At 35.4% G+C, this 17,975-nt stretch overlaps 1 protein-coding gene and 4 non-coding genes across 5 annotated transcripts; 2 read left to right on the top strand and 3 right to left on the bottom strand.

The window, feature by feature from the left end:
• The first annotated feature begins 6,109 nt into the window (after positions 1-6,109).
• odr-3 (Guanine nucleotide-binding protein alpha-17 subunit) lies at positions 6,110-9,322 on the top strand. The gene is made up of 6 exons (NM_073889.3): positions 6,110-6,272; positions 6,325-6,630; positions 7,086-7,214; positions 7,431-7,560; positions 8,345-8,617; positions 8,692-9,322. Exons 1-6 carry the CDS (start codon positions 6,112-6,114, stop codon positions 8,761-8,763), a joined length of 1,071 nt encoding a protein of 356 aa, NP_506290.1. The 5' UTR covers positions 6,110-6,111; the 3' UTR covers positions 8,764-9,322.
• Positions 9,323-11,493: 2,171 nt separating this feature from the next.
• Positions 11,494-11,758, top strand: C34D1.13. Its single transcript, NR_069877.1, has one exon. It is a non-coding gene; the product is annotated as an Unclassified non-coding RNA C34D1.13 (non-coding RNA).
• Positions 11,539-11,732, bottom strand: C34D1.7. Its single transcript, NR_069878.1, has one exon. It is a non-coding gene; the product is annotated as an Unclassified non-coding RNA C34D1.7 (non-coding RNA).
• A 330-nt stretch (positions 11,759-12,088) lies between the features above and the next one.
• On the bottom strand, positions 12,089-12,294 carry C34D1.14. Its single transcript, NR_069876.1, has one exon. It is a non-coding gene; the product is annotated as an Unclassified non-coding RNA C34D1.14 (non-coding RNA).
• Positions 12,295-17,700: 5,406 nt separating this feature from the next.
• Positions 17,701-17,855, bottom strand: C34D1.12. The gene has a single exon (NR_069875.1). It is a non-coding gene; the product is annotated as an Unclassified non-coding RNA C34D1.12 (non-coding RNA).
• Positions 17,856-17,975: the final 120 nt, after the last annotated feature.

The following is a 17,975-nucleotide window of genomic DNA, read 5'->3' as shown; positions in this document are numbered from 1 at the left end:
TGAGCATTCTACTAGTGTAAATTTTCAGAGTTTTGGCCCTATAGTTTTTCTGTAATCACAGTTTTTTTTTCGTTTTGTATGTATTCAGCTAGGACTTCAAATGAATACGCTCCACAAACTCAAGTTAATCCATTTTTAGTTCTTCATGAACACATTGAAATACCTGTTTTCTATAACGGAGTATGATCTGAGAATCAACTAAAAATTTTGATCGCATTTTGCAATTATCCTCGTTCGTTATTATTATTGTTTAAGCTCAATATGATTCACCACAAAGATCTGTTCACATTTTTTAGAACTCACACTCAAACCTTTCTGATCTCTAAATCACCTGTCAACAATATAACAAACCCGTTTACGATGACGCATTTTTTACCTGAAAATCGATTCCATTTTTATTCGAAGAAACTACATCGATGTGTGCTTGTAGACTAACACAATTATTGTTTTGTCGTGGCTCCAGCCGTTTCCTGCCTATTACCCATGTATTCATGATATCCATCTAATCTCTATTCATCTGATTTCTTCATCTTTTTTCTTTGGCTACCCAACCAGCTTCTTCTAATCAGTAAACCAAATTCAATTCGTCTTGCTCTTATTCATCGAATTCTGATTCTCTTTACTCCCAGTACCAGATGTGTGTATCTACTTACATACATTCGCTTATCATGTCCCCTACTAGATATACACGCATGGCGAGCCTTCGTTGATTACCGGTTGCTATGTCTCTTGGGTTCTCTCCGTAACACTCTGTCTATATTATCGAGAGTACTCAACACTCCCACCCTTTTCTTCGTCTTTTTCTACTGCTTCTACTTATTCTTCTGCTCCTTTCTTGTTCTCCATTTCATCAGTCAATTCACAGCAGTTCTGTCTCTGTCTCGGTTTCTTCACCTCATTTTCTAAGAGAGCACCTAATTTCTTCGTTTTCATTAATCCCATTTTTCCATTCCCGTTTCCTTGTTCTCTTCATAAATCAAAACTTGCAAGCTTTGTGTTTGGTGTGGCGGTGCTTGCGTCAGCATCTAGAAAACATGTGAATTGGATAATGCGTTTTCAGTATTTTTTTCTGGGACATTTTTATCAAGAAAGTCATGAGAAAGAAAAAAATTAAATTTTCTCCAATATGTACAGAACGATGTTGATGTCTAGATGAGTGAAAGCACTTGCGTGTGGTTTTAAATTTGGTGCCCTTGGGTTAAAATTCCTCCATCACTGAGACGGTTTAATCGGCAGAATCACTTTTTTTGAGAAAGAAAACGTTTTTTTTTAAATAATTGCGCCCAAATTAGTTTTGTCTCCCTGTTTTAGACCACAGCTAACCAATAGTGAACAATTTGAAACTTTCAGTGATATTTTTCTTAATCACGCTGTATTTTAAATTGTATACTGCTCTTTTGTTTTGAAAAAAAAATTAGAAAATTTGGAGATCCTAACTGCAGTTTGCCCTTCAAAATTTTATTGGTTTTTACTGAAACCATAGTACATACATACCATGACAGTTATCAATGTATTTTAAGAAAATAATTAAGTTCGGCAACTTCAAAAGTTTTCGGTTGAAATTTTAATTTTTTACATTTGGCCATAAATTTATGTCTAATTTGAATTTCAGCATTATGGGAAATTGAGTACTTTCGCATAAAAAATAATAATCTTGCAGACCCTATTAGTAATTTAAAAAATTACTTCTATGTAATACTATGTAACGATTTTTTGATTCACTCACTACAAAACTTTATTGTTGTTAATTTAATTTACTGGAACAGCTCGGTTCCTCAGATTTTAGAACTAATTTTTAAAAAGCTTTTTTTCATATCAATCTGAGGAAGTTTTACCTGTTTCTGAAACCGGATTAAGACCAAAATAGAAAAATTTGAATAATATAATAATAATAATGTTCCTTCCGGAAAAATGTATATCAATTTGAAAATTATAAATTTTTTGACATTTTTACTCACATGGGAAATCGTGTATATCACACTTTTAGACATCATGTCACTTTGTAGTAGAAGGGATTTTGATCATATTCTTATGAAAGTATGATGATTTTACAGTGTTGTTAACTTTTTCTTATTGTTTAAAACCTCAAAATTTGAATAATCTTCATCTCTCCGGAGTAAAATCTAATTCTGATCAGCTATTTAGTCACCTTCTTCTTCCTCTATCATATACAAAATGAGTCACAGACGCCATGAAAAGGCACTATTGATTGGAGAAAATGTTCTCGATATCAACCCCTCAATTATTATTTGTCTCACCTCTCCCTTGACACCCTGGAAGAGATTTATCTCATCGTTTTTGTTTTTCGAGTTAACACACACACACACACACAAAAGAAGAAGCAGCAGCAGGAGAGGAACCACGTTTCATATTCTGATGATGGCTCAATGCTTCTTTGTGCTCCCATTATTCTCTTGTTTGCTCTCTGAGGCGGTGTAAACTATTTAATGAAAACTTGGTTAGATATTTGAATATTTCGATCATAGGACTCGTTCCACTAACATACTTTGCAGCAGCATAAGCCATGTGAAATTGATTACTTGAATTCAATTATAATAGTCTAGGAAAACCATTGAATCAATTCAGAAAGTTTTCTGATAATTCCACGTCATTTTCTTTTAGGTATGCACTCTTTTCTTTGTCCATCTGACACCTCTTTTCTTGGTGTAAACAATCCTTTTTCGAGATGTGCCATGTGATTTCGATTTTGAAGTTTTTGTTTCCTATTTCAACCTGCTCTTTTCTTAATACTAAATTTTAAAATTTGGTCCAAATGTCTCAGAACAGTTTGACAATTCGACATTGATTTTTTTTTCATTTTTAGAAAACAAATCTATGGTGGTAATTTGAAGTTGTGTTGTTACTATTAGATTAGTTTCACAATTCCATCAAATCCTATTTCAAAATCTCTTCTTCCGAGTATCCCTGCTCTTCGATTACCTACTGTAATCCGTGAAAGCAGTGCTCGCAAGCTATTGTCTTGATTCGCTGTGAAGGATTACATGCCACATAAATCTGCTACAAAAATTGTGGCAAAGAACGTCTATCGAAATTATTCTGATTCATACTCTCACTCTCGGGGGAGAAATATTTTCATTTCTTTTTGATTTCGAAATTTTTTTGATAGGTTGTGTTCTGCTCATCCAGCAGGATATTCTCTAGAAATGAGCAATTGTTATATTGATTTTTTGGAGATGGAGTTCCATTAATGGAAAGAGTTCACTTGAAAAACTCAGAATAAGACCAAATGCTAAACCAGCACAATAAAAAACGAAAATAAATCGAGAAAGAACCCTTTTTCAATAACGCAATTTTCCATTTGAATTTCCTCCGAAAGAACCACTGCAAGACCAATTAGCAACTCGCTCCTTTCATTGTAGAACTAATGAGATTTAATGTGGATCTTGGAAAAAAATCAAGCATTTTTTCGTGATATCTCAACATAGTAGATTTTTAAAAATAGTGTTTCCTTTGACTGTATTCCCATTGACCGTTGGAACTTATTTCAATAAGTTTTTCATTTTTCCCGCCGATTCTTTTCATAAAAATTGTGTTAATCTACTAACTTGTTCACTGATCTTTGAATAATTAGCATGTACCCCAGTGTTTTCCGTGTCTGCTTCAGCCCCAGAAGGCTTTTATTGTAAAGTATTCGAAACAAATTATGCTTTCCGAGCGACAAAACACATTTTTTTAAGAATGAAAACTTGGCGTCTTCATCTTACTTTATCCTACTTTCTTACTTTCAGAGAAACTTCCAATTTTTTTTTCACATTTTGTAGCCATGTGGGTTTTCGAGCTCCTTGATAGAATTATTCAATTACACGTCATTTTTGTGTTTCATTATTCGGGTTAAACGTCTAAAGAGATCAGTGTTCTAGTTGTAGACATGAGTTCAGAACGTACGTAATAAACACTATTCCCAAGTTGGATGTCTCCAATATTCTTTTGTTAGACTTCCAGCTGATAATTTTATGTCTAGAAATGAGTTACTCGTAATTAAAATGTGTTGATTGCCCAATAGATTGTATGATTTTTGTGAAGTAATAGGTAATTGCCACCTATAATTTTCAAAACCGAGACATACTTATTTGGTAATTCAGTTTGGTAATTCAGCAAGTTTTAAAATATAATTAAATTAATATTTCTTATTCCAAAATATATTTCGAATTCCAAATTTCTAATTTTATAAAACTAGATTATTTTACTCAATCGCCCACGTTGTGTTGACTTTCATATCTCAATATCATATTCTCAATTCCTTAATCTTATTCTCACAACCAACGTCCAGTGTTACCTGTCCACTTGCCTTTTCCATCTCAATTCCTTCACTCATTCGGTGACTCTCACGTCTCTAAGGAGAAAATACGAAAGCAAATATACTCAAGTCTTTTTTCCGCTTTCTTGGTTGAATGACTGAAATTTTTTAGTTATTATCTGTATTTTCCGGATCACCCAGCTGAAGGAACTGATCGTAGTATTTTGTAATTTTTAAACAGAAAGGTGTAGGAGGCGTCTTCTACCTAATTCTGATTCATAAATGTTTTTAATGAAATCCGAACGACAATTCATGTTGGTTTCAACTACAATCATTCCTCTAGAACAAATCCTTTTGTACTTATGTTCTTGTTTTTTGATACTCCATTTTTACCCTCTCACCACGCCCATTTTAAAATATAATTTTCTTCCTGTTAACTAACATAATTAAAAAATTAAATTATCATGTGATATGTTTCACAACCTTTTTTTCAATAACTATTTTATTGAATTTTTAGTCATTCATGTGACGTTGTCTAGGAGACACCTCGTGGTTTTTGTCTCTCACGCCCCTTTTCTTCGATTTTTTTTGTAGGTACAAAATACAAACAGTAAATAAACCATTGAAAAACCATCGAAAAAAACAGTTGTATATATTAAGTTTAAATATATCGAGAAAAAGTGTTCCTGAAAATTTCACCTGTTGTTGAACATTCAATAAAGAAAAGTGTGCGATAGATATATTTAAATTTAAGAGATCGATAGTGTAAATAATTGTTGGATTTATTCCCGTTTTGTGGCTTATCAGCTCTTTGTTCGGTCTGAAAAAATGCTATAAAAGTTTTAGAAACGCTTTGGTATTCAAGAAAAAAGTGTTATCAAAAAATCACTCAAGCCTTGCTTTTGTCACCAAATATGAAAAACTCGTAAATGATTTTGTACGGGTTTATAGTAATTAAGTAGTAAATACATTTTTTAAAACGATTTATTTCCAACTCTGAAAATTTAAAAAACTAGTATGAATATTCACGTCCTTGTTTTGAATATGTTTACATGGTGATCGATTTTTTTTGGCGTAAAGTTGGATGGGACACTTTTTAATTCTAGGAATTTTATTCTTGATTGTTGTTCTTTAGCAATCTACATCGAGTTTTTTTTTTAATTTTCTCGGTTTTCACATTTTGGTGTATATTGAACAATTCAAACTAAAAATCTTCCCAAATCTCAGTCCATCTTCAAGAAATATTAATCGAAATTATCAGTCTTTACGATCTATCAACATTGTTATATTTTGCTCTCCATTCTGATCACAAAGAAAGCCAAATGTTTTCTCTGTTCATTTCCTAGATTTCCTGAGTTTGTAGTAGGTGCACTTGCCTTCTCCCCAGCTTCTTCTTCATCTTCTCGACTGCAACGATACAAATCGTTTGGCGCCGACAGAAGGATCGTGGTGTCTTGTGACGCACTTACTCTAACACAATCCATTCTCCACCCACCTTTTACCTCCATCCATCTTCTTCTTCTTCTCTTTTTCTATTGATATTTGCTCTTATTCGAGTGTAGGTTATCAACGCTAATCCCCATCGAACAATACAGGCATTTTGTCGTCGTCGACGCCGTTTTCTTCTTCTTCGTCGTCGTCTTTGACTTTGGATTTATGAAGGCGACGGAGCCGGCGATGTAAGCTAAGTGCAGTTGATATACGAGCAGATAAGATTATCTCTTTTCTTCAACTTTTACTCCATTTACCTCCAATCTTTATACTTCAAATGCATTTGTGTATTACTCTTTTTTTATTGTTCTGTTATTCCGATATTTCAAATCAATTACTCATAGATCATTGTTTTTTTAGATATGGGCTCATGCCAGAGCAATGAAAATTCGGAAGGTAACGCGAGGAACAAAGAAATTGAAAAACAATTGAATGCGGATAAGCGAGCTGGAAGTAGTATTGTTAAGCTTTTGCTACTTGGAGCAGGAGAATGTGGAAAATCTACAGTTCTGAAACAGATGCAGTATGTTGAATCTAGGACTTTTTCGCATCTTCTAATTGGTTTTATTGTTCAGAATTCTTCATAGCAACGGATTCACAGAAGAAGAAGTAAATGAAAAACGAGCAATTGTTTACAATAATACTGTTTCTGCAATGTGCACAATTTTAAGAGCAATGGACGGAGTTCTGCATTTACCGTTGGAAAATGGACAAAAAGAAGCAGAAAAGGCAATAGTTATGAAAGTACAGGAAAATGGAGAAGAAGGAGAAGCACTGACAGAAGAAGTTTCGAAAGCAATTCAATCGTTATGGGCAGATCCTGGCGTGAAGAAAGCATTTGAAATGCGTAGCGAATATCAACTTCCAGATTCTGCTAAATAGTAAGAAATTTGTACAGTAGCGTCAAAATTACATTCATTGGAAGAAATTGGTTTAAAAATTGATATTTAAGTTTTCTAGAAACATCGACAAAAGTTGAGAGTGCGCTTAAGGGTTTAAAATAATTCTGAAATTCATTTTTATACGTTTCTAACATTTTTTATTTTGACTTCTGCTGCTAATGTAGACTCGTCTCAAATTAAAAGATAATTTGAAGAGTATTGAAGAATTTTTTTGAAAAAATCTTAATTTTTTATCTTTTTTCTTCAAAATTGTGCAAACAAAATTTTAACATTTCTTATCCAAAAAAATACAGTACGAAAATCGTTAATCATTAAAAATTGTTTTGCACAACAAATGCCGCGACGTGGCACTAATGTTCCTGTTCACTTCTTATTTAATTAGTCATATTCCCAGTTATGTAACTCTCTCCCTTTACACAAAATTGAATTTTCAGTTTTCTGGATAATTGTCAGCGTATATCTGAACCTGGGTATCGGCCAAACGATCAAGATATTCTTTATTCTCGAGTGGCAACAACTGGTGTCGTAGAAGTTAAATTTAAGATCAAGGAGCTTGACTTCCGGTTAGTTTTGCCATTTTTTCTTGATTCACTTTTCCCAGAGCAAAAAACAAAATGAGCTGGGGTTTTCACCGAGTCTCCATAGCAACACTATTTTCTTATGTATTCCTTTGTTGATGGTGACAATTGGATTTAGCTGAAATTAAAGAAACCGAGGAAAGGTGGAATGAAAAGATGAAGGGAATAAATGAATATTGATGTTTTAATCCTTGATTTCAGTGTATTTGATGTGGGAGGTCAACGATCTGAAAGACGAAAGTGGATCCATTGCTTTGATAATGTCGAATCTATTATTTTCATTACTGCTATTTCCGAATATGATCAAGTTCTTTTCGAAGATGAAACGACGGTGAGTTTTGTTTCGAAATGTTCAAAAAAAAACTTATCGATGACCTGAGAGAGCAAACGCATTAATCTTCATTTTGTCTGCACTTATCTAGCATACCTGAAAAGTGTAGGCATCTCTTGTTCTTCTTAAATCCATTTCTGAGATTATTAATTGTAGTATATCAAAGCAATGTAGCTAGAGCATATACTATAACAAAATCATGCGAAGGTGTATAGCAGGGGCGTGCGGCAAATTTGCAGAGCTCGGCAAATTTTGAGATTTGTCGCACACCTCTGGTGTATAGTTTTACACCTTTGAAACTAGATTTGCGCTTGTTTTTGCAGTCAATCCATCACTGAGATTTACTGAATGTGGCCCTTTATAATAATTTAAATTTAATCAGTGGCAACAATAAATCAGTTGTGGTTTGAAAAATAGTATGCCGTGGTGAAAATAGTGAAAATGCAGCAATTCCGGGCACCGTTTTCAAGCCCGAGTTGCGATATTTCATTTTTTTTCTATCATTTTCCGTGACTTTTTTTCTTGAAAAATCTGAAAAGAGATAAGGAAATGCTGAAAAGAGATTTCGTCTATAAAATTATCAAATTTGGGAATCGTAGGCACAGGCTGCGCTAGTTTAACTTTTTATTGATGTTTCCTTTTTCGTGTTCTTTTCTCTTGAAGGCAAATCCAGACACACCGCAGCATTTTTCAATTTTCATCAAAAAAGTTAAACAGTAAAACATGGATTTTTTCTAATCGTCATTTTTTTTTGGCACACCACAATCCATCTCTGAAATTTCAGAACCGAATGATCGAGTCCATGCAGCTTTTCAATTCAATTTGTAATTCAACTTGGTTCCTTTCAACAGCAATGATTCTTTTTATGAATAAAAAAGATTTATTTATGGAAAAGATTCAACGAGTCAATATTACGACTGCATTCCCAGATTATGAAGGTGGTCAAAACTATGAGGAGGCCGTCTCGTTCATCAAGCAGAAATTTGCTGAATTGAACTTGAATCCTGATAAAAAGACAATTTATATGCATGAAACTTGCGCTACAGACACTAATCAGGTAGGTTATTGGTTTATTGGAATTTTAATTCTGAACTGATCTTCAAAAAAAAAAACTTAATTCCCAATTTTCAGGTACAACTTGTCATTTCGAGTGTTATTGATACAATTATTCAGAAGAATTTACAAAAAGCAGGAATGATGTAAAAAAACAATTCGATTTTTTTTTCATAATAACATATTGCCTACTCACTCATTTAATAGGATCCGATTCTGCAAGTAGGATTCTCCATATTTCACTTTTAATTTTTTGAAAATGATACTCTGCCCACTTTTTGATCTGAAACAAAGTAGGAGTTGGAAATTTTAAACAGCTAATGCAAAAGTGAGTCACGAATTTCCAATTCTTAATTTTTTTTTTCATCTTCACAATCCTTATCTGATCTCATTTTTTCCTCACATCCCAAAAATCACGAATATCATGTGCAACGTTGCAAATTGTTTTAAATCAAATGTTTTTCTCATAGGGAGCTCCATAATTTTTCAACCGATTATAACCCTTTACTACTCCAAACTTAGCTAATTCCTACGCTTTCCCATTTGTCTACTCCCATAGTTTTTTTCAGTTCCCCGTCATCTTCCGTTTTTTTCTTGTCGATTACTTTTGTCATTTTTTTATTTTATTTCTGGAAACTCAATTTTTGTGTGAATGCTGTAAAACATGCTTCAAAATTAGAGATGAACAATAACGAATAAATAAAATAAAAATAATAAGAAACAGAGAGCCCAATTAATCTATGAAACTGCGGATAGCTCATCTACCAGGCATATTTGAATTTAAAGCATCAAAGGACGTGGTTGACTCATTTTTACAATTTTTGTGAATCAGAAATGAGATACATTTCTTACTCTTTGTTTCTTGTGTTTGCAATGTTCAGCTTTTGATTATTTCTTCATGAACTGATGAAATATTGTTATGTATTGAGGCAGAACGAGGAGGCGAAGACGAGTAGTTTATTACATTACTAAACTAAGGAATAAATAAGTTAGTTCATAGAGTTCACGTTGTACGATCTTCTTAGCCACGTCGTGGGTCAATACACGTTGATACCCAACATCTCCCCTCTTCAATGACAAACGATTGCTGTGATCACGAGTATATCCACCGATGTCTTCTTGAAGTTCTTCTGGGGTTTCTTCCGGAACACGAAAATGTGCCCGTATATCCTCAGGGATTCAGCTAATCCTCGACACATGGTCCCTCGGTGTTCACATCATCCAATTGCGAGTTATCCAGTGCTACGTAGACCTCCTTATCCAGTGTTTCTTACACCTCCTTATCCAGTACTACTGACACCTCCTTCCCGTACCAATTTTGATGTCTTTCCTACCTTCACCTACAGTCTAAGACGATGCCTAAAAATTAGACCCACTCTTGAACCATCCAATACGGATATACTGATTCCGTCCGTTTACCAGCATCCAGACATTTCACTGTACCGGAGTTGCTGATTATGTGCCATACGTCCGACAAATATGTTCTGCTGAAAATAAAAAAGAGACAAAAGAGTAAAGGATTTGGTAAACTTATCACTCTTAGAAGCCAAACAGAGTTCGTATGGTTGAAATACAAAGTACAAAATAAAAGATATACAAAACAACTGACGCGATTTTACTTTTTTTTATTTGAACTGCAAATTGCAAGAAAAAATCCAAGGTCATTAATTAACTAGAAAACATTTCTCGTCCATTGCCGTTTAGAATGTTTCATTTCTCTCGGAACGGCATACAAGTTGTTTGTTATCTGAAGGTTGCCAAATCTTGATGAACACCCCCACCTTGATGAATTTGGATGGCTAGCACTGAACGGTACGTGGACCACTTTTTTGCGTACCCGAGAAATTACTTGATTCGTTGAAAATGAAAAAAAAACGATAATTTGATTATATCTTTATATTTGGTTCAGAAGAAGGAACACGTAGGAATTGAAGTATCGGATTTGAGGCGTAGTTGTGAAGAAACAACATCCTGCGTGGCTTCACATTGGCTTCCACGATGGACGCCGATCAGTGGAATGTTTTCAGAAAAATTGTTAGTAGAAGTATCACATTGCTACACACCTACTAGTCTGCCTACCGCCTATTCGCCTGCATTTCGGCTACACAGGTTATCTTTACGTGACTCGCGGTAGAGCTGGTAAAATAACTGAAGAGTAGAGGTATGTTTTGCGACAAATGTTTTTCTGAGTTTCGCTATTCAAAATTATAAGAATTGAAAGTTTTCATGTTTAAACTAGCAGAGGCGTCTCAAAATTTAATTTTACATGAAAGACCTCGTTCCCAGAGTTCTAATTTGGAAAATTTTGAATATACGCTTTTTATGTTTGCATCTTCACTTTTCAGCCTAATTCTTAAAATAACCTATTCTATCCTGCTTGACACCACCGTCACACATCTAGCAAAAAAATCATCTCGAAAAGTTCACTTTATCATTTTTCAAAATGGAAACGTTTGAAAAAAGAACGAGTCAACAAATTTTAAACATCTCTTTTTTTCAATCAGAAAATAGTTCCATTACTACTGAAGTTTGCTTTTGTGGATATCAATTAAATGGAAAGGACTGTTATTTTCAGGATTTGATAATAACTTCTATAACAAAAACACTGAACAAACATTAAGATCCGTTTGGAAAATGTATAAATAAATTGGATAATACCTTCAAACACGACACTTGAAAACTGCGTGTGTCAGCGAATTGAACCGTTAACTTGCAACAACAACAGTTTGAAACTCTGTCTCTCAATTGTTTCTATTGATGGTTATCAGTTGAAAAATGAAGAACTGGTAGTGTTCCTCTTCTCATCTTCTCCACGAAATGCGTGTCGTCCCGGGTGCCGGGTGGCACTCGGTTCCACCTCTCGTAGATCGGAGTAGTCGCATTACGAACAGACTGTTCGGAGCGAGACGATGAACATCGAAAAATTGAGAGAGAGCTCAATTGTTTATTTGTTTGTCGTCAATTTTCAATTTGTGCTCTCTGTGTTCCTCCGTTCATCTTGCTCCCTGTACCCTCGTGCCCACCACCATCCTGGCTCTGGCTTTCTCCGCAAATATTTTGTTTGCAACTTGTTCCTTTTTTCTGCGAAACAAAACTTTGTGATACGAACGGCGGGAGGGGGAGGTAAACTAGACCGGCTGACTGACCGTTCGTTTGTTTTAAATCCGCTTTGATCACTTTCACCTGGTTTTTATTCACTTCTGACCGATTATCTCCTGGTTTGGCATCTAGAAAGTTGTTTTTACAAGACAGTTACAAAAGCTCAAGAAACTTTATTTGTTTCAGGATGTTTGTAGGAAGAGTTCTTTAAAAATCACTACACTATCTTCTACAATACTGTGCTTCCGGAATTGAAACAATCCGATTCTCTGTATGTTTTTGAAATCTCATTGCAATGACAAAGCCTATGTCGAAACTTTGAAGATCGCTCAATTGCTAATTTTTCCGTAGCTTTGCTCACTTTGATTGAAAGCGTTTCAAAAGAAAAATAGTTTCATTTTTAAGTCATTCGAACTTTTGTCCTTTCCCTATTTGTCTCTGTTTGTTTTTTTTTTCTTTTCGGAAACACTTTGATAGTCTCCGATGCAACAAGTGCGTTTGCACTCTTCTCGCCCCTCGGACACTCTTCTCAAATCATGTTCTTTTTGTTTCATTCTTCTCACTCTCACTCTCTAAGTCACTTTCTCTACTGCTTTGAAACTTCCTACAGTATGCCTAATGCATCCGGTAGCTTCTTCCTCCTTCTTGTTCAAAAAGCATAGGGTCATAGACCTACTGTTGATTGTTTTGTTTACGGAGACTGAACACAGTTTTCGACGAAACTGAAACTTTTTTGTTTGGAAGACCGACCGGTTTGATTTGAAAGTGTGTATTTGTGAAGGTCAGCATTGGTGATGGTTTTGACCACCGTTCGAGATGCATATCTTCCCATTTCCTCATCAATTCTAGCTATCAAGTTTAGTCCACTTTCAGATTGTTTTTCGATATTTTCAACCTACATTCCGAAGTGGAGTAGTATAAATAGAAAAGCCAGTGGGAGTCTATATGTACAAGAAACCAAACAGGTGTGTTTCACAGTCGTATTTATGAACTATAACACCTTTTGATCACATATTCGAGCTTCAACTTCTCACTGATCTCTTAGTTAGCACCAATTTCCATACCGTTCCTTATCGGCGCAACACTTTTAGACATAGATTTAACATATCTCTATTTCTCCTTTAGTTTCTTACTTCAGTAAATGGTACATATGTAGGCAACAATATGTGTTCTTCTTCTCCTTCTCCATCACTCTACTTCGTCCTCAATTTTCTCGTCTTTTTCATTGAAGACCGCGACGCCCAACACGAACACCCGGGGGCGCCCCCTACCGGCGCGAGAACACTTACTAATAGGGTTACAACACATAGTTATTCTCTAGTAAATCATCATTCTCCGAAACGGATGGACACATACAAATTGACACGGTGTTCAAAAGATGTTTCTCTTCGTTTTTCACTTGAAGAAAATGCTACCGTTTTAAATATTTTGACAGGGATTTATGAAACTAATTTTGGAAATTTCGACGAATCTTTAAGCACCTGCTATTTATGTAGCTGTAACAAAACCTACCATTTCCTCTGGAAACCCGAACAAATTAGGATGTATGATAATCAAGTTTATAAAATGAGAATATGCCAGTGCAAACATTTAAATGACAAAATTTAACCTCTTTAATTTTGAGCTGATTTCTTTAGAAACTATTTGGACCTAAAAAGTGGTGCAAAGATACACTGAAAAAACAGATTGAATTTCTAGGGGTTGAGGGTGTATATTCTGAGTGGTATCACGTTTAGATGTTCCGTTTTTAAGACTTGGAGTAAATGAAAACCGGTTCCTTGCAAAAATATATGATTATATAAATTCCACTTTTTTTTGTGCCGAAAATTTGGAAAATCAAGCGAACATTCTTAACATGAATGAAATCAGTTTTTATCGATTCATGCTCATAAAAAAACGAAACATACACTTCTTCTAATTGCAAACACACGAACAAAAATATTTGAAATCCGTAGTCACAGTTTCCGGATGATCCTAGCTTATTTGTAACACCTCTGGCAAACAGCTGATACAAGATTAAGATTCATAGTTTTGAAACAAGAAACATGTACTTAGTTCAATGACCCTGCCTGCATATGCCAACTGCATCATCCAAATTATCATGATCTTATCTCGATTGCTTTTTTTTGGTAAGAAGGCACGGCCAACTAGTTGGATATATTCAGGATTGCGCAACTATCATTCTTGTTGCCCAAGCTTCTTTCTGCTGAATATTCTTGTGTCGTTGTTCAATCTTGATATATCTATATCGCATCAGATCCACAATCAACATGCCGATGTGAGAAGTTGTCCGATGGCAGATGTTTGTTGTTTCTTGCTTCTGTATATTGTCTTGGAATATTCTTCATGTACATTCAGCATATATTAGTTCCCGTTTCTGAACTGTCTTCCCCCGTTAATCATATGTTCATCAAAATTTGACCTGACTCCCCCTCTACCTACCGGCCTTCACTAATTTGTTAGGGTTGTCTCTTTGAAAACTCCTCCCCTATTACTTAGAAGTTACTTCTTCTTTCTTTTTTTTTATTTTGCAATTCTCACTTTTCTCGTGTGACCCTTCCTTTTTGATATATTGTCCACTTTACATAGTTATAATAACAATCCTCTACATATAATTGACCTCCTTTCTCTTTTTGTCTCTCCTCCATGTGCTTGAGCTTAGATTCACACAAACTGTTATTTTTCGAAATCCGTATATTTTTCTATTAAAAGTATGTAAAAACTCTTGCGTAAGAAAACTATTGTATAACAAGATCTCGATAAGCGTAACTAGGAAAAATGGACAAACTAACCATAGTTTTATTAAAGAGTAGATCCCATCGCCGAGACGTGAAAATAAAATAATGGGAAAAAAAATAATGGGGCTGGAAATAGGATATACCGTGCGATTTATTACTAAGTATTGCTTTTCAATTATTCTGGTAATAAACTTATCGTGTGTTTTCTCTAATTAAGCAACGTTTCCGTTTTTGCCTTCAAAAAAGGGCTACTGTACTTTTCTGAGTTTTTTTTTTTCATTTTATATTTTTCGATTATCTTGTGATGTTTCATCTTTCAATCCAGAACTTAGGACAAACTTCAACGGATTTTCCAGATACTCTGAGCATCGTTCTTTCATTTTTCTATCGCTTCCTGTTTTTGCTTATTTTACTTTTAGTACTAGGTCAACATACTGCAACTAAGTTTTAGATTATTTTACGCACAAAAAATAACTATTGAGCCACCGGCTGGTACCGAACAACACCGAGGAAAACAAACGCTCAAAATTTGCATTACTGTGCTCCATTCCGTCTCAAATGTTTGCGATGATTAGTCCCGGATGCCCACTCATTCCAGCATTTTTTAAACTTGAAGATGCACTTGTGTTAGTAGTTTTTTTGCTGTTTTTTTAGAACCTTTATAAACCCACGTACTTGTTATCAGAAAAAATAGGAAAACAGAAAGAAAACAATAGGTCTCTAAATAGTTGTGAAGTCTACAATAAGTATATACATAGATTCGAAAGGTTTTAATCCTACTTGGAACTTTGTGTTTAAATCATTCTACCAAAACTGGAAGTGTGCTGTTTTTGTTTTTGTTGTCCAGAAAAAAACATTGTTTATGTTTTAATCTCAACAATTTAAACAGAGTTTTCCGAGTTTACAGCTGATAACTCTATCTGTTCAGTTTCTAGACAGAAAGGTGGTAACATTTTCAAAAATGTTTGTTACTTACTATTAGCACGCAATCTTCCGCAGTATTTTGAAAGTTTAATGATAAAATTTCAAATTTCACAGGCAAAGCGGAAAGTGCCCAAAACGGTCCGTTCACGGACCGGGAACGGCTCAAATTTAAGAACAGTTCACGGTTCGATTCCCGGTCCGTCAACGGACCGTAATTGAACCGTAAGGAGACTAAAAAATGGGAAAATTTTTTCACCCTCCAGCTGCCCCCTTTTTCTTTCCTAATGCTCCACCGAGCTCCTGTCTTGCTCCAGACCGTCTTCCGGTGATCCTTCGTTGTAGCAATTCTATCTGCCTCAGCCGGGGTTGTACTTGTCCACTGCCTGTCGATTGATTACTGGCCCATCACCTTACCGTTTGGCCGTTCGCGCACGCGAGTAAAATCAATAGACTTCGCATAAATAGCGATCAGCTCGCGCTCGCGCATTTTCTTCTGGTTTTCACGTCTTACACCAACTTTTTCGATTGTATTTTCAGTAGTTTCTGATTCTCCATCTTGCCGTTGGACTTATATGAAAGCGAACGATAACAATTGACAGTTTCGTGTAGTTCAGAACTTATTTCGCATATTTCTCAACATCTACCTATACGTGCTCCATCTACTTGTAATACAGAAATGGTACTTACCATATTTCCACTATTAGTCTTGCATGCAAGACTAATTTTCGATTGGACCGGGTTGCAATACTAATAGAGGAAATAAGGTATATGCGTTCTACTTGAATGATACCTTAATTTCTTAAAATACACACGAAACAGAAACGATATCAGGAATGATTCCAGAATGTATTGTTAGTAAAATATTTTATGATATTTCAAAAAATGCTCCTGTTGCTCAGCTGAAGATGACCAGCAGAGAGAGTGAACGTTGCGTATACACAGTCTCTACCCAATTGTGGCATTTCATCTTTTTTATTGATATGTTTATAGGATTACATTAATATAACCTCTTTTACACACAATGTCATGCTTAATAGCCTCAGTTAGATCGCATGCGATTACGGGCCGCGTACGGACCAGTTGGACGGATGATAGACAAAATGGTTGCCCAGAGGATTTTTTTTCATGAAAATTGAGTTTTTGAAGTACCTACAATGCTATTTGGTTCATTGTAGCCAGTTGGCTAATTTTTTGCCTGATTCAAGGTTTAGTTTTAAAAAGTGCAGTTTTGCCGACCGGGACGGTTCATTTACGGACCATTTACGGACCGGCTACGGCCAAACTACGGATGATCACCAAAACGGAGGATAATACGAAAAATTTTTTCATGAAAATGGAGTTTTGAAGTGCCTACACTCTCCTTTGGCTAATTTGAGCACTTTTTCCGTGCTAGAACCTGAAATTTTCAAAAACAAAAATTTGGTGCCCGGGACGGTTCATTTACGGTCCGTCTACGGGCCGGCGACGGACCGTCTACGGACCGGAAACGGCCCAACTACGGCTCAAGAGCCATCTCGGTCGGTAAATGTGGTTTTTGCTCTGAATAATGCATTTAACGACGTAAAAATGCTTGAATTAGCCAACTGGTATCATAGGTATTTAAAAAAATTCGTTTTCTTAAAATCCATTTTTTCCTCTTAATGGCCATTTTTTACATTCCCCGTAGTTTGCCCGTAATTGGTCCGTCCCGCTTTTCATATCCGTAGTTCGCCCGTTAATGGCCCGTTCCCGGTCCAAGATCCGTAAACGGACCGTACCCGCTTTGCCTGTGTTTATTTTGAAAAGTTGTATTATGCTAGATTTATAATCCAGGTATGTCATTCTTGAACGATTCTTTGTACTGTTTCAACTACTCACTGCTTACCTTCTGTATCTCTGGATTAGTATTCTAAAAGGGAAAATCGAAACAAATGTTGGTATCCGATTTGGTACTTATTTTTGCTGATTATATTCCTGGTCCCTGAACAGCTTTCAAAATCTACTTACTATTCAGTTTCTTGGTATTTGTGGTCAAACTTATTGACCAACCAGAAGAGTTTTAAAAAACTTGGAGCCGTCTTGGTAATGTTTTCCTCAATTGCCTGTGATGTTTTTGATTCGATTCAATCAGTTTATCTCCTAAAATATATTTTCACAGTAGCTTCCGGATACTGTTACCTTTTGTTGTAAACACACACCTTAAAATGTTGTGAAGTGTTCCAACTGCGCATGTCCGTTCCTTTTTTGTTCGTTTGTTTATTGTTGTTTTGTGTACCGTTTGAATAGTGAAGATAAAACGACTGTCTCTAAAATTCTCGAAGCGCCGCCCTCTCTCCCCATTTTTTCCGTTCGTTTCGTTGTCTCCAATACAGTCCTCTGCAAATAAACAAAACTACGTCAGTCTGATTCCTCGATTTTTTATGATCTTTCGTAGATCCTTGTCGTGTCTGTACTCTCGAATGTCTGATGGAAACCAGCACAACAAAATGCAAAATTTTGGACTGTTTTGGGTGTGCTAGCTCTTCTCCCTCCCACTTAACTCACATGTCTGCTGACTGTTCCAATTTGGAAGCTGGGAAAGCACTTTCCGAGTTTTTTTGTTTGGTATGCAATATCTATGAA

This window comes from Caenorhabditis elegans, chromosome V, assembly GCF_000002985.6.
Source record: "Caenorhabditis elegans chromosome V".
NCBI classification, from domain to species: Eukaryota; Metazoa; Nematoda; class Chromadorea; order Rhabditida; family Rhabditidae; genus Caenorhabditis; species Caenorhabditis elegans.
This window is presented reverse-complemented; position numbering and strand designations above follow the sequence as displayed.

Bases quoted from the DNA above. Each gene is read 5' to 3' on its own strand.
- odr-3 (NM_073889.3), top strand. From the start codon at position 6,112: ATGGGCTCATGCCAGAGCAATGAAAATTCGGAAGGTAACGCGAGGAAC. The intron at 6,631-7,085 runs GTAAGAAATTTG...TTGAATTTTCAG, and splicing joins CTTCCAGATTCTGCTAAATA to TTTTCTGGATAATTGTCAGC. The intron at 8,618-8,691 runs GTAGGTTATTGG...CCCAATTTTCAG, and splicing joins GCGCTACAGACACTAATCAG to GTACAACTTGTCATTTCGAG.